The sequence below is a fragment of the Scyliorhinus torazame genome, chromosome 2 (genome assembly GCF_047496885.1).
Source record: "Scyliorhinus torazame isolate Kashiwa2021f chromosome 2, sScyTor2.1, whole genome shotgun sequence".
Classification (NCBI taxonomy): Eukaryota; Metazoa; Chordata; class Chondrichthyes; order Carcharhiniformes; family Scyliorhinidae; genus Scyliorhinus; species Scyliorhinus torazame.
The window spans coordinates 129993849-130016571 of NC_092708.1; the positions used below are offsets into that span (position 1 = coordinate 129993849).

Sequence of the window (22723 nt, forward strand, 5' to 3'; positions counted from 1 at the left end):
CACTTTAAAAATAAAAAAAAGAACAGATGGATTAGCACATCGGGTATGGACCTTTCTTCTGATCCTTAGTCATTTTTGGACCAGTTAATTCTTGTTTTTTTTTGTTTGCTATTAAACTTTTACTAGCACAATTTCTTTGTCTCTCCCTTTCTTGCCCAGTTGTATTTATACACAATAGGGTACTACTTTCTTCAGCCATGCTGAAATCAAAGAATGATGCAACACAGGAGGCTGTGCCTGTGTGGAATCTTTTTTCACTCCCACTCTCCTGCTCTTTCCCCATAGTCCAGCATTTGTTTACATGAAATGAAATGAATGAAAATCGCTTATTGTCACAAGTAGGCTTCAATGAATTTACTGTGAAAAGCCCCTAGTCTCCACATTCCAGCGCCTGTTCGGGGAGGCTGGTACGGGAATTGAACCCGCGCTGCTGGCTTCGGTCTGCTTTACAAGCTAGCTATTTAGCCCACTGTGCTAAACCAGCCCCAGATTACTATCCGATTCCTTTTTGAAAGTTAGTGACTCTGCTCCACCATAATTTGAGGCAGTGAACTCCAGTTCACAACATTGAATCTTACAGTGAAGTGGCAGAAAGAGGCCACTCAGCCCATCGAGTCTACACCGATCCTCTGAAAGAGCACCTTATCTAGGCCCTCTCCCCACCCTATCCCTGTAACCCCATAACCCAACCTAACCTTGGTACACTAAAGGGACAATTTAGCATGGTCAATCCACACGGAGAGAATGTGGAAACATGCTGCATAAAGAAGTGATTCTGTATTATTCTTTTGCCAATTACCTCAATGTGTGTCCTCTGCTTACTGAGCATTCAGTTACTGGAAACAGTTTCTTCTTACTTACTCTAATAAGACCCTTCAAAATTTGGAACACGTGTCTCAAATCTCCTCTTAACCCTCTTTGCTCTAAAAGGAAAAACTCCAGTATCTCTAATCATTCCACTTAACTTCTAAGGCCTTGACAATCTTCAATGTAATGCCAGAACTGGCTACAATACTCCAGCTGGGGCCGAACGAGTATTTTGTAAAGATTTAGCATAACCTGTCCTCACTGTTTAAATACATCTGAATTTTATTTCACTTGCCCTGTTTCCATAACTTAAGCCATTAATGTGTATCAAAAATAGTTGACGCAACACTGAATCCTGGAGGACCCATGGATACACTTTGCTCCAATATGAAAAACAACCATTCAGCACTATTCTTGGTTTGCTAACAGTTAAGCCAATTATATATCTGTACAGCAACTTCCCTTTAATCACATAGAATTATTTGAAGTCTATTATGTGACACTCCATCAAGTGTCTTTTGAAATTGTACAAAATGTAATAGGAGTAGGCCATTCGGCCCCTTGAGCCTGCTCTGCCATTCAGTAAGGCCATACTGATCTGACTTAGCCCATAACTCTACTTTGTTGTCTACACCCCCATAATCTCTGACTGCCGTTTCAATCAAAAATCTGTTTAACTCAGCCTACTCAATGAGCCACCCTCTGTGGAAGGGAATTCCAAACACTAACTGCCCCCCCAAGAGAATAAATTCCTCATCTCCCTCTGACACCTTTGCCGAAATTTTCCGGCTGCTCTTGCTGGTGGGATCTTCTGATCCTGCTGACAGCGCACCCCCACCACAGGTTTCCCAGTAGTGGAGGCCACATGTAATGAGAAACCCCGCTAACAGCGACGGGACCGGAAGATCCCACTACATGCCAATGGCAGGCTGCCTCCACCGTGGCAAAATGCAGCCCCTTATTTTCTAAACTGTGCTCCCCAGTTCTAGATTGCTCCACGAGGGGAAACATCTTCTCAGCATCTATCCTGTCCACAGAATCCCTACAGTGCTAACGGGGGTCATTCGGCCCATCAAGTCTGCACCGACCCTCTGAAAGAGCACTACCTCGGCCTACTCCCTTGCCCTATTCTCATAACCCTGTGCATTGATCATGGCCAATTCACCCAACATGTCAACCTCCCTCAGTTTTATATGTTTCAATACGATCACTCCTACTTCTAAACTCCAATGGGCCCAACCAGTTCAGCCTATCCTCTTTTTTTTTTTTTATAAATGTTTTATTGAAATTTTTTTCCCAAACAACAATTTTTCCCCTCTTACAAAGCAAACGCAACAATAACAATACAGAAATTTTAAACAATACACAAGTAACAAAACCCCTTTATCTTTGACCTAAACTAAACCCCCCCTCCCCCCCCCCCCCCCCCTCCCCCTGGGTTGCTGCTGCTGGTCATCTGTCTTCCCTCTAACATTCCCCTAGGTAGTCGAGAAATGGCTGCCACCGCCTGGTGAACCCTTGAGCCGATCCTCTCAGGGCAAACTTTATCTGCTCCAGTTTAATGAACCCCGCCATATCATTTACCCAGGCCTCCAGTCCGGGGGGTTTCGCCTCCTTCCACATGAGTAGGATCCTGCGCCGGGCTACTAGGGACGCAAAGGCCACAACGTCGGCCTCTTTCGCCTCCTGCACTCCCGGCTCTTCCGCAACTCCAAATAGAGCTAACCCCCAGCCTGGTTTGACCCGGGCCTTCACCACCCGCGAAATCACTCCCGTCACTCCCTTCCAATACCCTTCCAGTGCCGGGCATGCCCAAAACATATGTGCGTGGTTTGCCGGGCTCCCGCCACACCTCCCACATTTGTCCTCCACTCCAAAGAACCTGCTCAATCTTGCTCCCGTTATGTGTGCTCTATGTAGCACCTTAAATTGAATCAGGCTAAGCCTGGCGCATGAGGAAGAGGAATTTACCCTGCTTAGGGCATCAGCCCACATACCCTCCTCTATCTCCTCCCCTAGTTCTTCTTCCCACTTTCCTTTTAGTTCGCCCACCGACTCCTCCCCCTCTTCCCTCATCTCTCGGTAAATCTCTGACACCTTGCCCTCTCCGACCCACACCCCTGAAAGCACCCTGTCCTGTATCCCCTGTGTCGGGAGCAATGGAAATTCCCTCACCTGTTGTCTAGTAAATGCCCTCACCTGCATATATCTCAAGAAGTTTCCCCGGGGCAACTTATACTTTTCCTCCAATGCTCCCAAGCTCGCAAAAGTCCCATCTATAAATAAATCTCCCACCCTCCTAATTCCCAACTGGAACCAGCTCTGAAATCCTCCATCCATTCTTCCTGGGGCGAACCTATGGTTGTTCCTGATTGGGGACCCCACCAGGGCTCCCCGCACCCCTCTCTGTCGCCTCCACTGTCCCCAGATATTCAATGTTGCCGCCACCACCGGGTTCGTGGTAAACTTTTTAGGTGAGATCGGTAGCGGCGCCGTCACCAGCGCCTCTAAACTCGTCCCTTTACAGGACTTTCTCTCCAGTCTTTCCCACGCCGCTCCCTCACCCTCCATCATCCATTTACGTATCATTGCCACATTGGCGGCCCAATAGTAATCGCCCAAGTTCGGTAGTGCCAATCCTCCTCTGTCCCTACTACGCTGAAGGAACCCCCTCCTTACTCTCGGAACTTTCCCTGCCCACACGAAGCTCGTGATGCTCCTGTCTATTTTATTAAAAAAGGTCTTAGTGATTAGTATAGGGAGACATTGAAATACAAATAAGAACCTCGGGAGGACCATCATCTTAATTGCTTGCACCCTGCCCGCCAGCGATAGAGGCTGCATGTCCCACCTCTTGAAGTCCTCCTCCATTTGTTCTACCAACCGTGTCAGATTAAGTCTGTGCAAGGTTCCCCAGCTCCTAGCGATCTGAATCCCCAGGTATCGGAAGTTTCTTTCCACTTTCCTTAGAGGCAAGCCTTCTATCTCTCTACTCTGGTCCCCTGGATGTATCACAAATAATTCACTCTTTCCCATGTTTAGCCTATACCCCGAGAAATCCCCGAACCCCCTCAAAATTCGCATAACCTCTATCATTCCCCCCGCTGGGTCCGACACGTATAACAATAGGTCATCCGCATATAACGAGACTCGGTGTTCTTCTCCCCCTCTAATCACCCCTCTCCATTTCCTGGAGTCTCTCAACGCCATGGCCAGAGGTTCAATTGCCAACGCGAACAACAATGGAGACAGCGGGCATCCCTGTCTTGTTCCCCTATATAGTCGGAAATACTCCGATCTATGTCGACCTGTAACTACGCTTGCCGTTGGAGCCCCATAAAGAAGTCTAACCCAGCTAATAAACCCGTTCCCAAACCCAAACCTCCTTAACACTTCCCATAAATACTCCCACTCCACCCTATCAAATGCCTTCTCTGCGTCCATTGCCGCCACTATCTCTGCCTCCCCCTCCACTGGGGGCATCATTATCACCCCTAATAGTCGTCGCACGTTAACATTCAGTTGTCTCCCTTTTACGAACCCTGTCTGATCTTCGTGCACCACCCCCGGGACACAGTCCTCTATCCTCGATGCCAGCACCTTTGCCAACAATTTGGCGTCCACGTTCAACAATGAAATGGGTCTATAGGACCCGCACTGCAACGGATCTTTATCCCTCTTCAAAATTAACGATATCGTCGCCTCCGACATCGTCGGGGGTAGAGTCCCCCCTTTCCTGGCCTCATTGAACGTCCTCACCATCAACGGGGCCAACAAGTCCACATATTTTCTGTAATACTCCACCGGGAACCCGTCTGGTCCTGGGGCCTTCCCTGCTTGCATGCTTCCCAGTCCCTTAATAACCTCGTCCACCCCAATCGGTGCCCCCAGGCCTACCACCCCCCGCTCCTCCACTTTCGGGAACCTCAATTGGTCCAGGAACTGCCGCATCCCCTCCTCTCCCTCTGGGGGTTGAGACCTATACAGTTCCTCATAGAAGGTCTTGAACACCTCATTTATCTTTCCTGCCCTTCGCACCGTGTCTCCCCTTTCGTCTCTAATTCCTCCTATTTCCCTCGCTGCTGCCCTCTTTCGCAATTGATGAGCCAACAGGCGACTCGCCTTTTCCCCATATTCATACCTCCTCCCCTGTGCCTTCCTCCACAGTACCTCCGCCTTTCTGGTGGTCAGAAGGTCAAATTCCGCCTGGAGTCGTCTCCTCTCCCTGTACAATTCCTCCTCCGGGGTCTCTGCAAATTCCCTATCCACCCTTAAAATCTCCCCCAGTAATCTTTCCCTTTCCTTGGCCTCTGTTTTCCTTTTGTGGGCCCCAATGGAGATCAGCTCTCCTCTGACCACCGCTTTTAGTGCTTCCCATACCACTCCCACAGGGACCTCGCCGTCGTCATTGACCTCCAGGTATCTCTCAATACACCCCCGCACTCTTGCACACACTCCCTCATCCGCCATCAGTCCCACATCTAATCGCCAGAGTGTTCTCTGCTCCCTTTCCTCTCCTAATTCCAGGTCCACCCAATGTGGGGCATGATCCGAAACCGCTATGGCTGAGTACTCAGCTTCTTCCACCCTAGAGATCAACGACCTTCCCAAAACAAAAAAATCTATCCGGGAGTACACTTTATGGACATGGGAGAAGAAGGAATACTCCCTAGCCCTAGGTCTAAGAAATCGCCATGGATCCACTCCCCCCATTTGGTCCATAAACCCCTTAAGTACCTTGGCCGCTGCCGGCCTTCTTCCGGTCCTTGAGCTGGATCTATCTAGCCCCGGGTCCAGCACCGTATTAAAGTCCCCTCCTAAAATCAAGTTTCCTACCTCCAGGTCCGGTATACGCCCCAGCATCCGTCTCATAAATCCCGCATCGTCCCAGTTTGGGGCATACACGTTAACCAACACGACCTCCATTCCCTCCAGCCTGCCACTCACCATTACATATCTACCTCCGCTATCTGCTACGATGTTCTTTGCTTCAAATGCGACCTGTTTCCCTACCAAAATGGCCACCCCTCTATTCTTTGCGTCCAGTCCTGAGTGGAACACCTGTCCCACCCATCCTTTCCTTAGCCTAACTTGGTCCGCCACCTTTAGGTGCGTCTCTTGGAGCATAACCACGTCTGCCCTTAGTCCTTTCAAATGCGCGAGCACTCGGGCCCTTTTTATCGGTCCGTTCAGGCCTCTCACGTTCCACGTGATCAGCCTCACTAGGGGGCTACCTGCCCCCCTCCCGTGTCGACTAGCCATTATCTTCTCTAGGCCAGTCCCATATCCCGCCTCCGCGCTCCCGCTCGCTCCCCCAGCGTCGCACACCATCCCCGCCCACCCACTCTTTAGCCATTTCCTTTTGGATTTCCGCAGCAGCAACCCAGTTGTCCCCCCCCCCCTTCTCCCTCCCTCCTCCCCTCCCCGCTAGATCTCTTTCTAGCTTGATTGCTCCCCCCATATTACTTCCGTAAGTCAGCTGACTTCAACTGACCCCGGCTACTCCTGCTCACTCCTCGACCTCCCCATGTGGGGAACTCCCATCCGCCTTGCGCCTGTCTTCCCGCCTTATTCTTTCTGGTGCGGGAACATCCCTTTACCTGACCCGCCTCTTATGGCGCAGCTCCCTTTCCCCTCCCCCTCCCCTTCCCCATTCTCCAACTATGTCCCGTCTTTCCCCCCTCACCGGCGCCCACATTTCCCCAATGTCTCCCCCCTTCCCTGTTTACTTCTCAATTAACTTCCACCGTAACATTAACAATAACATTTCCTGCAGCATCAGTCCCTCAGTTCCGATCCAATTTCTCTTCTTTGATGAAGGTCCATGCTTCCTCCGCCGTCTCGAAATAATGGTGTCTCTCCTGATACGTGACCCATAGTCTTGCCGGCTGCAGCATCCCGAACTTCACCTTCCTTTTATGCAACACCTCTTTGGCTCGGTTGAAGCTCGCCCTCCTTCTCGCCACCTCCGCACTCCAATCCTGGTATACCCGTACCACTGCATTCTCCCATCTGCTACTCCGCACCTTTTTAGCCCATCTCAGGACCTCTTCTCTATCCTTAAGGCGGTAAAATCGCACGATTATCGCCCTGGGTGGTTCTCCCGCTTTTGGTCTTCTCGCCGGAATCCGATTTGCCCACTCCACCTCCAAGGGGCCCGTAGGGGCCTCAGCACCCATCAGTGAGCTCAGCATCGTACTTGCGTACGCTCCACAGTCCACTCCTTCCACACCCTCAGGGAGACCCAGTATCCGAAGGTTCTTCCTTCGCGCTCCATTTTCTAGGGCTTCGATCCTTTCAGTACACTTTTTATGAAGTGCCTCGTGCGTCTGTGTCTTAACCGCCAGGCCCAGGATCTCGTCCTCAATATCTGTCACCTTCTGCTCCACCACACGGAGCTCTGTCTCCTGGGTCTTTAATGTCTCCTTGAGCCCCTCAATTGCCTGTAGCAACGGGGTCAGCACCTCCCTCTTCAGCAGCTCCACGCACCGTCTCACAATTTCATGCTCAGGCCCCCATGTCGCCTGCGCTTTCTCCGCCGCCATCTTGTACTTCTCTCTTTCTGACCCTTTGGTCGACGATTCCTCGCGCTGCAGCCGCCGCCGCCGGTTTTTTCCTCCTTCGTTTGGGGGGGACTCCCTTCTCACACGCCCCACACCGGGTTGCGTCGTCGAAAAATTCCCCGTTGAGGCTCTTAAAAGAGCCCGAAGGTCCGTCGGAGCTGGAGCCGCCGAAGCGTGCGGCTAGCTAGGCATCACCGCAACCGGAAGTCCCTTCAGTGGCCTTGATGAGGTCTTTTCACAGTTGTTCCCTCTGCTGCTAGAATTCACCTTTGATAAAGGCCCTCAGGTCAGCTTGCAGCTTTAAGCTTGCCCTTCCCCCGCCTGCATGCTGGAAGAGGCCCTGTTTATCCTGTAGTTGCAGCCAAATCTTTCACTGTTTCTGCGTGTGTCTGGCAACCAAGAGACATACCCTTCCTGGGGGACACTGTCGGGGGAATATTGCCGCCTTCTTCCCACACCGGGAAATGTCAAACAAATGCCGTGGGGGCCCTGTAAAAGAGCCCAAAAGTCCGTTCCAAGCAGGAGCTGCCGAATATGCGACCTAGCTCTGCATAGCCGCACCCGGAAGTCCCAGCCTATCCTCTTAAGACAAACCCTTCATTCCAAATTAGCCTAATGAACCTTTTCTAAGTATATCCCTCCTTAAGTAAGGTGACCAAAAGTGTACACAGTACTCTAGGTGTGGTATCACCAATTCCCTGTATAGTTGTAGCAAGACTTTCCTACTTTTATACTGTACTTCATTTCCCTTTGCAATAAAGCCCAACATTCTATTTGCCTTCCAAATTAATTGTTGTACCTCCATGCTGACTTTGTGATTACGCAAGAACACCCAAATGCTCTGTACAGCAGTATTCTGTAATGTCACTTCATTTGATGTTCTGACTTTCTATTATTCCTGCCAAAGTGGACAACCTCACATTTTCCTCACACTGTACCCCATTGACCAAATATTTGCCCACTCACTTAACCCATTTATATCCCTTTGTAGTCTGTGTACCCGCCTCACAACTTTCTGTACCATATTGACTCTGCCTGATTGTATTATGATTTAAGTGTCCCCCCACTATCTCTTTAATAATGGCTCCTAGCATCTACCCCAAAAATACATTAGGTTAACTGGCCTGGTTTCCTGCTTTGTGTCTTCATCCTTTCTTGACCAGATGTGTAACGTTCGTGGCTTTCCAAAACACTAGGATCTTTCAGGAATGTAAGTAATTTTAAAAGATTACAACCAATTCATCCACTATCTCTGCAGCTACTTCCTTTAAAACGCTAAGATATAAGCCTAAGTCTAGATAGATACACATCTATCACATTACCCTCATTTGCCCTCTCCATTACTTCACTATATAACTCAAGTTAGTCAAACATGATTTGGATTTAGCAAATCTGTGCTGGTTTTCATTTTCTAACTCCAAGTGCCAATTAATTTTGTCCTGAATTAATGTCTCTGGATTTTCCCACCAATGATTGCCCTGTAATAGGCATTGATTGTGGCCAGAGCCTACATAATTTCCACCCTTACTTCCCCCAGCAGATGCACTCACCCAAACTATATGACTTTTCCAAGACCTCAGGAGGTCCCATATCACTTTCACAGCCATGAAATACTTTTGAAATATAATCATTGTTTTAGTGTACACATTAATAAAAGTTTACAGCACAGAAACGGGCCATTTAACCCATCTACTCTACGATGACACCACTAGAGCAAGCCAAAACTAATCCCACATTTATCTTCCACTTCTTTGAACATGTCTTCAATTTTCCCTTAAAGATGCAATAATTTCTGCCTCAACCATTCCGTCTGGCAAAGGATACTATGTTGCAACAATCTGTGCAAGAGATTTCTCCGGACCTCTTCCTTGTACTCAAAATTTTAAACTGTTAATCCCAGTAAATTGCTCCACAAATCAAAGTAGTTTCCACCCCCGAGACATTATCAGAATCCTTATTTATAAAACTAGAGGTCAGGAGGAAATCTGAAGTATAAACTGCCATCGTAGCTCAAGTCAAACCTCATATATAGTTTCACATACCTGTAACTAACTTCAACTTGGTGGTTCTGTGCTGTATGCTCTCTGTGATTTAATTACTCATATATAATGGGATACCAAAGTGGACACAGTTCCAATGCTCTGATAGTCAGCCTCCCATTCTCCATAAACTTCAGCTCAACCAGAACTCTACAGCCCATTCCTATCTCTCGCCATGTCCCGCTTATCAATTATCCTTGTGCTCACGTAGCTACACTGGTTCCTAGTCCTCCATGATGCAAATAATTATGTTTAAAAACCTTTTGCCTTAACCCTTTCACACCACTGTGAAGTCCTTCAGCTCCCCAAAAATTCTCCATTGCTCCATTTAGGCCTCCTGTGCATAGTCCCATCATACAGAGTAGGGAATGGTTCTTAACGCTCTTGATTTCCCTCCTCAAATTTCTCCCTTTGCCTTTAAGAGGCTCCTCAAAAACCAGCTCTTTGACCAAGCATTTCCCAGTGTCCCCTTCTTTAGCTGTGTCCATTGCTTGGAGAGTATTGTAGTGGAGTCTGAATTTTAAAAAAAGATGAGAGTTTCAGCAGCAAAGGCTGACGTATTGGTGGAGGGGGCACAATATAAGTAGGCAGTCTTTGTGATGGACTGGAATCCCACATCAGGGTAAAATAGAATACCAATGTGGCAAACAGTGGTTTAGCCAGAGCTAGTGGTCTGAGCAAGGAATGCAAACAGTTAGACTAGGGAGAAAACCAATGGCTTTAGTCTTTCCTAAGTTTAATTTTGAGGATCTCAGACAAGAAAACTGACAATAGAGAGAGACGGGACTACCTCACAAATGGTGAGGTAGAGCCTCACTATTCATATGGAACCTGATATAACATCTACAGCTAATTCCAGCAAAGAGCAGCATGTAGATGGGTAGATCCTTGTGAGAACTCTTAACAGCGTTGGGCAGTCTTACAAAGCTTTTTTTCCTAATTTTTTTTAAGTGCCCAATTCTTTTTTTCCCCCAATTAAGGGGCAATTTACCGTGGCCAATCCACTTACCCTGCACATCTTTGGGTTGTGGGGATGAGCCTCACGCAGACACTGTGCAAACTCCATATGGACAGTGACCCAGGGCCGGGATCGAACCCGGGTCCTTGCCGCCATGAGGCAACAGTGCTAACCACTGCCATTGTGCTGCCTTACAAAGCTGATCAACTCTGGAAGGGTTGTATGATCATCTGGGTCAAAGAACTGGCACAGTGGTTTGTACTGTTGCATCAAGGCGCTGAGGAACAGGTTTGATCCCAGCTCCGGGTCACCATCCTGTGGAGTTTGCACATTCTCCCCGTGTTTGTATGGGTCTCACCCCCACAACCCAAAGATGAGCAGGGTAGGTGGATTGGCCACACCAAATTGCCCCTTAATTGGAAAAAAAGAATTGGGTACTTTAAATTTATATTTTTTTAAAACTGTGTCAAAGAATTTAGACAGATTAAGGAGGGGGAAAATGTACCAGAGTCCCAAATATGGTATTTGCGACTGATTAGAACCTTTTCAGTGCTGTGAATAGCTTGCCATCACTCATCATGCAGGCTAGCATATGAAGAATTATTACTTAGTAAGGTAGTGGACAGATGCATACAACTGTATATGGGAGGTCAGTTAGCCGGATGGCTGGTTTGTGATGCTAACAGTACGGATTCAATTCCTGTACTGGTTGAGGTACCATAAAGGTCCCGCCTTCTCAGCCTTGTCCCTCACCTGAGGTGTGGTCACCCTCAATTTAAATCACCACCAGTCAGCTCCCTCTCAAAAGCGGAGAGCAGCCTATCCGACATTCATTTCAGAACTGTATACCATCAGCACTTATCACCGTCAGGGATTAGGCAGTTGACAGGGGGGTGGGGGAGGGAAGAGAGTGCCAATGAAAAGTTAAGAAATTATGGTCCTTTGTACATTTCCTGCACTTAAATCAAGTCAAGTCTGATTGCCACCTGAGACAAAACAGCCTTTTGTGTACACGAGTAATAAAGGAACACTCCCTCCACAAACCTGTTTCTCTATTCCCTAAACACACTACTTGAAACCTATTTCTTTGACCAGGTTTTTGATCACCTGTTCATGTGGCTCCATGTCAAATTGAGTTTGACAATGTTCCTGTGAATCACCTTGGGACATTTCACTTATATCAAAGGTGCTGTATACATGCAAATTGTTGATGGTGGAAGTGCGCAAAGTGTCTCCTGACTCCTCTAGGCAAGTACTACAGCATTTCTTTAAACAAGTGAACTGGGCTATTTGTAATTGTCCAATCTGAATCCAAGATTTGATCTGACAAATCCTTCTGAAGGGAAAAACATAGTTCAACGCATCCTGCCTTTACCAATACTGACAGATCCTCAATTTTTAAGTACAAACTTAGCAAAGGTACCTGAAGACAAAAGCTTGGGAACAACTGTGAATCTCCCAACAAGATCAAAAATGGTAAAGGCTGAAGATTTTCAGAGGTGGAGAAAATGCTTCCTCGTCAATTAGGAGGATCCACATCTAGCCTCTTCTATTCTTTACACTTTTATTGTTTGTTTTGCTATTTTGTCCATTTTCATTCTTTACTTTGTATGATAAATACAGGAGGTTGATAGTTATTTATTTGATCAGAATTGATTTAAAATGTATAGATGCAGCATGGGGAGGATGGACCAAATGGCCTCCCTCTGTACTGCAACCAATCAGAATTGGTTAAAACTCTATAGATCTAGGAGGAGAGATGGGCCAAATGGCCTTCCTCTGTGCTGCAACTATTCTGTTGCTCAGGACCTTCACCATGCAGAAAATATTTCACAATGCCATCACGCAAACCAGTCAAGACATTAATCATTAACTATCAGGAAAAAATGTTGAGGGTCAGGGAATCTTAGCCAAACACAAATGTAACATGCACTTGACAGCTCACTGAATTGTGATATCAGGGCAAATAAAGGAGGAACAATCGCTTTGACAGGTGGGGGAGGAAGGTTTAAAAGAGTTTAAGTTTAAAGGAGAAAGGAGTACACATCTTATCACTACTTTTGCTGAACGCTGATAAGCACAACCAAACCTTTTCAGACATGCTGTTTTTGGCCTGCCATTCATTTACAGTGCAAGCCTGTGGGTGGAGACAAGATCACGACCTGGGATCAGCTGGAAACTCCCAGGGGTCAGACGACAAGCAACCTCCCAAAGCCTTTCAGAGAAGTCACAAGACTAGGAACACTGCAACCGACCCACACAGTACAAATTGCCATCATCGGACGAAGCATGAGACAGCCCACAATCTCCTTGCAGTCAACCTTTTAAAACACGGGTGCTGTTATTACTATTAGGACGACACTTGAATGACTTTGCACAATTTGCAATAAGTTTGGCGCAGAATCGGAAACACAGCTCCTGTGGTGAACGCCCAGGTTTCAATGTTTTACAGCAATACAGGCTCAGAAAATATGTCGTGGGAGTGTGGATGGGCGAGGAAATTAAATCCAAAGATCAAAACTGCAATGGAAGGGGGGGGGGGGGGGGGGGGAGAGAGAAATGACACCGATATCAAACTAGTCACCCAAGTTACTTTAACCACAAGAACCTGTACATTTTTGAATGCAATAAGTCTCGGCCACATTGACAACCTTTCGTATAACGCGGACTAAACTATCGGAAAGTTTACCACTTAGCCAAGTGCGCCCCCCTCAAACTGCTTGGTGCCCCATACCCTGCGGGTGAGGGGAGTTGCTGCTGGCAGTACCTGCTGCTGTGCTAGTGGCCTCTCAATCTCCATCACCGCTGTCGCCCAGTCACTGCTGATCACGCGCAGCCCGCCTTGACTCTGCCAGCTCTTGTGACGCACACTTCCCCGAGCAGCGCGAGACTCGCCTCGCCGCCCCGCCCATCGCCTTCCTGCCCCAATCAACAGGCCGGACCCCGCCTGCCAATCACTCAACAGGCCCCCCCCCATCTCCCACTGCTCTCATTCCGATTTGGCCCCCATCCTGACAATCATCAAGCCCTTCCCTCCACCGACCCCCGTCAATCCCCGCCCCCCGTCAATCATCATCAGTTCCGTCTTCCCATCAAGTCCCATCAGAATGTGGCAGGCACAATCTGATTGTAGGGACAGGCACTCGGGCAATCGGGGATGGCCCCCAATGCCAATAACAGGCTGGGATGTCAAAGCTCTGGACTTCTGACTGGCCTCTCATCTAAAGCGACGGTTCACAAAAAAAGCAAGTCGGGCAAATCATAAAATCCCGACACTGCAGAAAGAGGCCATTCGACCCATCGAGTCTGCACCGACCCTCTGAAAGAGCACTCGACCTCGGCCCAGTCCCCCATCCTATCCCTGTAACCCCATAACTCCACCTAACCTCTGGATATTAAGGGACAAGTTATCATCGCCAATCCACCTATCCTGCACATCTTTGGGCTGTGGGAGGAAAACAAACTGGAGGAAACCCACACAGACATGTACAAACTCCACACAATCACCCAATGCTGGAATTGAATATGACGCTGTAAATGTTCAATTATAATAATTATTATGCAATTACACTTATCATAAAATGAAGGCCTTTATAGATTCAAAGGTTAAAAATATTACAAAGATATATCGCCGCTTAAGGTATGGAATGATTTCTGCCTCCACAATATGATGCGCTTTGGATGCAAGTCTTTTTGAAAATAAGTTTGGAAATAGGCACGTAACATATTGTAATTAAAATACGTTTAGTAAATATTACTGGTTTTAAACATCTGTATTGAAAAATATATCAACAACGAATAGAAACACTTCCAATCAGGTTGTAATAACTTCAGTAAAGCATACTTATTATAATTTGGAGTTGACACCAGTGTTTATTTAACGGCATTTAAAATAAGCACTTTGACGAAATCCAGTCCATCACGTTATGTCTGGGCCGCCTCCGCAGTCCGTCTCAAAACCTTCCTGAGGAACTGGAAAACATTCTCAAGCAAAAAGTCCCTTTTCAAATGACGTCCCTGAAATTGCGCAATAGTGCTATTTCCAGCATTTCAAAGGGGGTTGTCCTCCATATCTGCGGCTAAATTGATGTTTTAAATCTATTACAATCGCTCTGCTTTATTTCACGCACACCACATTTTCGCCTTGTAGCTTTGTTTGGAACTGGTTTTTACATTTTACATCTGAATCTACCTATTATCCAAAGGCAAACGGAGTGTCTGCCGTCGCAGACGCGAAGGGTCGAATGACCTCCTTCTGTGCTCAAACGATTCTTGTCAATCTGAGTTTTAAGAAATGTTGACAACCTGCTTTCTCCAAAGGTGAAAACAAATGTGTGCTGGATAACGTCAAAACTGATGAAAAAAGATGGAAATACTTTCCAACTAAAATTGTTTTGAACTATAGGGTGTGTTAAAGGGAAATGTTGTACCAAATGTAAGGTTTTGTAGCTATTGAGGTGCAACACCAGAACAATTAAAGTAGAAAAACTGCATATTTCCACTTTTGTTACTTCTGAGGAAGTGAAAGCATTTTAAAATAAAACCAAAAAATACTGGAAGTTCACAGCAGATTTCAAGAGAAATTTACCTGACCAACCTACATTTTCTGTTTTTATTTTGTATATCAAACATTCAGTGTTTCTTAACCCTGCTTTAGAAATGTTGGGTCCTCGGCGCGGTGAGGCAGCAGTACTAACCATTGCGCCACCATGATGCCCCTTTCTATTGACATCCTAAGGACAAGTTCAGAAAGATGGAGTACCATATACCCAACATAATTGCACAACAGAGGGGCCAGTGGGGACCAGTGATTATTACATAGAACATTTGATTTCTTTATTTTCATAGCTTTTTTTCCACCACTCTCCACATCCTTTCCTGCTCAGCCACTCACTTAACTTTACCTTTCATGCCCTTGTTCATTGTAAAATCTCTTGTTCAAGGGGAGCAGACTTGATCTATCTAGCATAAAACTGCTCAAGCTATTGACTACTAGGTCTAGCTAGACAACATCACCCTTTTGTCATAAACTCACAGCACCACATGCTGTAAATTGGCAAGCCCACTCTCAAGACTTCAGGATCTCCCAATGTTTCCAATTTAATAATCTCATCTTCATGTTTAAATCCCTTTCATGGACTCCTCCAGATGGACTATATCCCAGAATTCTCTGTTCCTGTGAATCTGGCCTCTTGAATGTCCTTCAGCCAACTTGGCAGACTGACAGTGAAGTTTGCTTCATTCAGGAAACTGGGGCAGCACAGTAGCACAGTGGTTAGCACTGTTGCTTCACCGCTCCAGGGTCCCAGGTTCGTTTCCCGGCTTGGGTCACTGTCTGTGCGGAGTCTGCACATTCTCCCCGTGTCTGCGTGGGTTTCCTCCGGGTGCTCCGGTTTCCTCCCACAGTCCAAAGATGTGCAGGTTAGGTGGATTGGCTGTGCTAAATTGCCCTTAGTGTCCAAATAAAAAGGTTAGGATAGGGTGGAGGTGTGGGCATAGGTGGGGTACTCTTTCCAAGGGCCGGTGCAGACTCGATGGGCCGAATGGCCTCCTTCTGCACTGTAAATTCTATGATTCTATGAAAAACAAATGTCAGAGGATTTCTGACATAGGCAGAGCCTCCAAAATAATCATTTGTAATCTTGAAATTTTTGAGTGAAGATAAATAAATTGTAGTTTAAATTGAAGAAACGTGGATGACATTTGCTCCAATTCCATCTGCAGAAAATGATTATGTTTACAGATTGGCTCGTTAGTTTTGAAATACCTGTTACAGACACAAGGATGAGGTGAAATGAATTATTACTGTTCCTCTCTTCTGCACGTGACAGTGGTAGTTTTATTTCTAATTTAATTTGTTTCCCTTAGCATCCTTTCCCTTGTTAAAATGGGCTTTTGGGTATTTTCCAATCTCCGGTTTACGATGTCCAATGTTAAAGACCCCACAGAAAATTCTTTAAGGTGAAACAAAACCCGAGGGATAGATCATGACACAACATCCACACTCACGGAAGCTAAAAAGGCAAAGAAAGGGAAGGAAGTTACAAATTGTGAGTTACTTAAAAGAATCAAAAAGATATTGGCATTAATTTATGTGCGTAGAGTCCAGTAAGCCACTGTCCAATGAAAATTCCTTCATGTGCCCTTGTCTGGCAGAAATCCTGGTCTTTGTCCTAGGAACTTGGTTGAGGTGGTTGAATTTGCAGCAAATTATTCTTGTATTCTGGGAATTAGTTCACTTTGTAGGTGGGATATAGGATTGTTTCTGGAGATCTGATTGAGATGGAGGTGGTGGTCAGAGGCAGGTTGCTAGCCTGGAGTCCAGTTTTCTCTTCAGAGGTTAAACTGCAACTGACGGCAAAAGCTGTATAATTAAAGCAATTCAAACAGTTCAAGTCTTGTTCATGTGACAGGGTGATTTCAGGTCTAGCCATTCAGCTAACTAAGCACATTACGAACCCTGGTAAAAACCCATTGTATTTTGATCAGATAACTTTGCAACCATTAGAATAGAATAACGTTAGAGATGAGGAGTCCTATGTTCAGAGCTGGCTGGTGCAGGAATCTTTCTTCAGAGCTGGCTGGTACAGATGTCCTGTCTACTAGTCTTTTGTGTTGGCTTGGCTGGAATGTTCATATAATCCAAGAAGAAGTCTTACAACACCAGATTAAAGTCCAACAAGTTTGTTTCAAATCAATAGCTTTCGGAGCACTGCTCCTTCCTCAGCCTCCACGGGTTGTTATAATCCGCTTCCATAATTAAAAAAGGAAGGAAAGAGTCTTGGAGTGGGCAAAGAGGGCTCAGCACATCGACTGGGATGGGCATACTGTCCACATTTATCAAGGTGTCGGAGTTGAACTGGCGAGGAGAAGAGCGGTATTTTACAAGAAGGGCATGAGGGTTAGAGTGGTGTATCCAGCACGTTTGCAGGTTACAATGAATTTGAAAGACTATCTCTTTGACACACCGGAGCAAGCAGAGGCTTTCATTCTAGAGAAGCTGGGTCCACTATAATGAGGCCTATCTTGGATTCAGTCTCTGAAAGATTATGATGTAGATATGTTACTATTATTGTTTTTTAGACCACTGTTTCACTTTTACTCTGTCGGGGAGAAGGGGTAGTTTGTAAATAAGGGATTGGACAAGTGTTCCTTGCTTATTCTTGGAGGGGAGAAAGAGAGTTTTGTTGGTTTTGTTGGGGGTATGGTTATGGTTGGGGGGATAAGGGGAAGTATTGGTTGATGTTAGAGGGGAGTTGTTGAAGAGATCTTGTTCGGGAGTTGTTTAGCTAGCTATGGGGAGAGGGGAAGCTAGCAAACAGGAGTGGTGTGGGGGGAGAGGCTGCAGTCTTTTGTGCCAGGTTGGGAGAGAAGCAATAGGCTGAGCTGTAGTTTTGTGTTTGTGTGATGGGGTGTGGTTATAGTGCCAGGCAGTTGGTGGGCTTGGAGGAGGAAATTGGGAGCAATAGGAGGAGAAGGGGAACTAACAGTGACCAGAGATCTCTCTTTATCACATCCTGTGGGTGAGGTTAGTGGTCATCTTAGATGGGCCTAGGACCCAGGAATTTGGGTAAGCACATTGCACTGTGCAAATGGCTGACTCGAAATGGAGAGGGGAGTTGAAACCCTCAGCGAGAACGAGATTGATCACTTAGAACATACGGGGCCTGGGGGGGCCAGTAAAGAGAGCAAGGGATTTTTCCCATTTTTAAAAATAAATTTAGAGTACCCAATTCATTTTTTCCAATTAAGGGACAATTTAGCGTGGCCAATCCGCCTGGCCTGCACATCTTTAGGTTGTGGAGTGAAACCCATGCAGACACAGGGATAATGTGCAAGCTCCACACGGACAGTGACCCAGAGCCGGGATCAAACCTGGGACTTCGGCGCCGTGAGGCAGCAATGCTAACCACTGTGCCACCGTGCTGCCCAGGGTGAACAGACATGAATGTCAGGAGGTAGTAGACAAAATTTTAGGGGTGGATAGAGAATATGCAAGTGACCCAACAGCAGAGCTTTAGCATGTAGGGAGGAGCTGCAAATGAGTTTGACCTACTGTCTACAGGCCAGGTGGTGAGGCAGCTACAACGAGCAAGAGGGATGATCTATGAGTATGGGGAGAAGGACAGTCTACTGTTTGCTCATCAGCTAAGGCGGCAGAATGCTGCCAGGGAGATTTTGCAGATAAAGGGTTTGGGGGTTGGATTGGGTTGGCCTCTACCCCAGAGAAAGTTAATGAGGTGTTTCACTCCTTTGATTAATTTATTTAAAAAATAAATTTAGAGTATCAATTTTTTTTTTTCCAATTAAGGGGCAATTTAGTGTGGCCAATCCACCTATCCTGCATATCATTTTGGGTTGTGTGGGTGAGATCCACGCAGCCACAGGGAGAATGTGCAAACTCCACATGGACAGTGACTCAGGGCTGGAATCGAACCTGGGACCTCGGCGCTGTGGGGCAGCAGTGCTAACCACTGTGCCACCATGCCGCCCATTTCCCTTTTATGAGGGACTTTACAGATTGGAACCGCCAGAAGATGAATAGGGGATGACTACGTTTTTGGAGGTCCTGGTGTTTCCTCAGGTGGGAGATGGGTCGCGGGAAACGTTGATGTGCTGCAGGAGTGAGGAGGTCCACATCGCTTTGGGTAAGATGCAGGCAGGGAAGGCATGGGTTCCCAGTATAATTTTATGACACTTTTGCAGACCAGCTGACCCCAATGGGGCTGAGGATGTTTTTCCTTTATAAATTTACAGTACCCAATTCATTTTTTCCAATTAAGGGGCAATTTTAGTGTGGCCAATCCACCTAGCCTGCACATGTTTTGGGTTTTGAGGGTGAAACCCACGCAAACACGGGGAGAATGTGTAAACTCCACACAGACAGTGACACAGAGCCGGAATCGAACCTGGGACCTCGGTGCTGTGAGGCTGCAGGGCTAACCCACTGCGCCACCGTGCTGCCCTGGGTCTTAGGATGTTTAATGACTCATTGGCATGGGGTTCACTCCTGGAGACGTTGAGAGGAGCATTTATCTCTCTCCTTCCAAGATGGACATGGAGTCCAGAATGTGGGTCGTATCGCCCCGTCTCTCTGCTTAACAGGGGCAGCACGGTAGCATTGTGGATAGCACAATTGCTTCACAGCTCCAGGGTCCGAGGTTCGATTCCGGCTTGGGTCTCTGTCTGTGCGGAGTCTGCACATCCTCCCCATGTGTGCGTGTGTTTCCTCCGGGTGCTCCGGTTTCCTCCCACAGTCCAAAGATGTGTAGGTTAGGTGGATTGGCCTTGCTTAATTACCCCTTGGTGTCCAAAATTGCCCTTAGTGTTGGGTGGGGTTACTGGGTTATGGGTATAGGGTGGAGGTGTTGACCTTGGGTAGGGTGCTCTTTCCAAGAGCCGGTGCAGACTCGATGGCCTTGCCAAGCTTAATGAATATAGCCATGGTTAGGAAGTGTGCAGTGGGGGAAGGATGGTGTATGAGCGGATGGAGGCAGCCTCTTGTAAGGATCCTAGTTCAGGGGCACTGTTGACGGCGCCTTTGCCGTTCTCACCAGCTAGGTACTCCATGAGCCCAGTGGTGGTGACAGCCCTGAGTGTGTGGGGACAGTGGCAGCAGCACCTGAGGTTGGAGGATGCCTCGGGCTGGGCACCAATCTGTGGGAATCACAGATTTGCTCAGGTGGGGGGGTTGGATGCAGGGTCACAATGATTTGGGATCCTATTTGTTGGAGGCAGCTTCCCGAGTCTGGAGGAATTGGAAGAGAGTATGAGCTGCCCAGCGAGAATGGGTTCCGGTTTTATGTTAGGAAGCAAATATTCTCAATCTGCTACCCCCAGGACTCCACAACAATGTGGTGTCGAAAACAGGAGTTGGCAAGGATAGGGTGTCGGAGATTTATAAAGAATTAATGGATTGGGAGAGAGCCCCAATAGGAGAAGTTAGACGGAAGTGGGAGGAAGAACTGCGGAGGAAGTGGAGGTTGGGTTATGGGAGAAAGCTCTGAGGAGATTGAACACATCCTCTTTGTGTGCTCGGCTTAGCCTTATTCAATTCAAAGTGGTTCATTGGGCACATATGACGGTGGCCAGAATGAGCAGGCTCTTTGAGGGGGTAGAGGATTGGTGTGGGCGGTGCATAGTGGGGGGGGGAGGGGTCTGTGAACCATGTCCACATGCTTTGGGATTGTCTGAAGCTGGAGGGATTCTGGCAGGGTTTGCTGATGTGATGCGTGGGTGCTGAGGGTGAAGGTGGCCCCGAGTCCAGACTTTACGATTTTTACAGATTTTTTCAGAGTGTCGGAAGTCCCGGAATCCAGCGGGCGAGAGAGGTTGACGTCTTGGCCTTTGCCTTCCTGGTAGCCCGGAGACGGATATTGCTGGAGTGGAGTGACTCAAGGGTCGCCAAAACCGAGCGACCTCCGGAATTCCTTAAGCTGGAAAAAAAATCAAGTTTGCCTTGAGAGGGTCTGTGGAGGGGTTTGTCCAGAGGTGGAAGTTGGCTATTGACTTCTTCAAGGATAGTTAAGACATCAGCGGGAGGGGAAGGGGGGGTGTTATAGGGGGTAAAAATGTGGCGACTAGGGGCTTTTCACAATAACTTCATTGAAGCCTAATTGTGACAATAAGCTATTATTATTATTAGACAGGAGAAGCTGGGGCTGATCTCCGGAGGGAGAGGAGATTTATCCGAGATGTTCAAAATCATGAGGAGTCCAGACAGAATAGATAGGGAGAAATGTTTTTCTTGGCAGGCAGATCAAGACCAGAGTGCATTGATTTAAGGTGTTTGACAGAAGAAGCAATCGCAACACGAAGAAAGACTTATTTTTTACAACGAAAGGTTAGGATCCGGAATGCACTGCCTGTAAATGTGGTGGAGGTAGAGCCTTTCAAAGAGAATTACATCAGCAATAGAGATGGGTTGAAGGTGAGCTGTTTGAGGAGAGTGTTGATTATGGAGATTTCAAATATGATGGAGACACTAACAGAACACACCAAATCGGAAGAGCTATTGGAAAATAATAAGGGAATTCTTAGACAGCAGCTCTTGCAGAGAGACTCTTGTTGTTGCTCTGTTGAGCAGGCATTCTGATAAGAATGATATTCAATACAGAAAAATATGAATGGTTCATTAATCATTATTATAGTTAGATAGAAACCAAAAGGAACGTAATTCCTCATTACATGTCTCATCGGAATTATGAACATGGATCAATGAATAGGTTTTCCTTTCAATATTTTTGCCTTCAATAAATGAATTTTATCAATTATCATTATGACACACAGAAGTGGATTCAAATCCCACCACAGCAGATGGTGAAATTTGAATTCAATAAAAAAAGTCGAATGATGACAACAAAACCATTGTCAATTGTCATAAAAACCCATCTGCTTCTTTTAGGGAAGGAAATCTGCACTTGGGCAAGGCTATTATTGAGTTGGATCAATTCTGATCGTAATGAATGGCCAACCTGCTCCTTTTTCCCATTTTATCAACTTTGTTACCAAGTAGAAAGATCAAATAGGCAGTATAAATGGAGTTATAATTCCACACAATATTTGGCGTATTGTTCAAATAGTTACTGCTCATACAAAGTGTTTCCAAATTGCTCTCAAATGTCAAGCAAAATCTGTGGAGATGCCGGGGATTGAACCCGGGACCTCACGCATGCGAAGCATGCGCTCTACCACTGAGCTACATCCCCTCCTGCTGTTGCTGTTGTGTAAATACTTCTTTAAACTTACAATTATACCTTTGTGTTATGTTCTTTATTGGTTTTATGTGACGAGACTGTCTAAAATAGATTAATAGAATTGGCTTGGACCCTTTTCATTTGAATTCGGAAGAATGTGCAAATGCTGACTGCTGTGGCTGGCGAAAATATCTGCACAGGATTGTGCCTTGCCCCAAAAAGTGAAAATGCCGAGAACTGAACCCGGAACCTCCGGCATGCAAAGCATGCGGTCTACCACTGAGCTACATCCCCTCCTGCTGCTGCTGTTGTGTAAATACCTCTTTAAACTTACAATTATACCTTTGCGCTGTGTTCTTTATTGGTTTTACGTGACGAGACTGTCTAAAATAGATTAATAGAACTGGCTTGGATCCTTTTCATTTGAATTCGGAAGAATGTGCAAATGCTGACTGCTGTGGCTGGCGAAAATATCTGCACAGGATTGTGCCTTGCCCCAAAAAAGTGAAAATAGCGAGAATTGAATCTGGAACCTCCGGCATGCAAAGCATGCACTCTACCACTGAGTTACATTTGGTCTATGAGCCTACATTATTCAGTTTGCTCATCTTGGAGCCACTGTCAATATAGCACAGTTAAATGCAGCAAAAATATTTGAAC

General features: G+C 46.6%; 1 protein-coding gene and 1 non-coding gene across 2 annotated transcripts in view; both read right to left on the reverse strand.

The window, feature by feature from the left end:
- The window catches only part of LOC140391954 (nuclear factor erythroid 2-related factor 2-like), a 55747-nt gene extending 42482 nt beyond the window's left edge, over positions 1 to 13265 (reverse strand). The window contains exon 1 of the mRNA XM_072477042.1: positions 13135 to 13265. Coding sequence (XP_072333143.1) covers positions 13135 to 13167 — 33 coding nt within the window. The 5' untranslated portion in view covers positions 13168 to 13265. The remainder of the gene's footprint in view (positions 1 to 13134) is intronic.
- An 8738-nt stretch (positions 13266 to 22003) lies between these two features.
- trnaa-cgc (transfer RNA alanine (anticodon CGC)) lies at positions 22004 to 22075 on the reverse strand. Its single transcript has one exon. It is a non-coding gene; the product is annotated as a tRNA-Ala (tRNA).
- Positions 22076 to 22723: the final 648 nt, after the last annotated feature.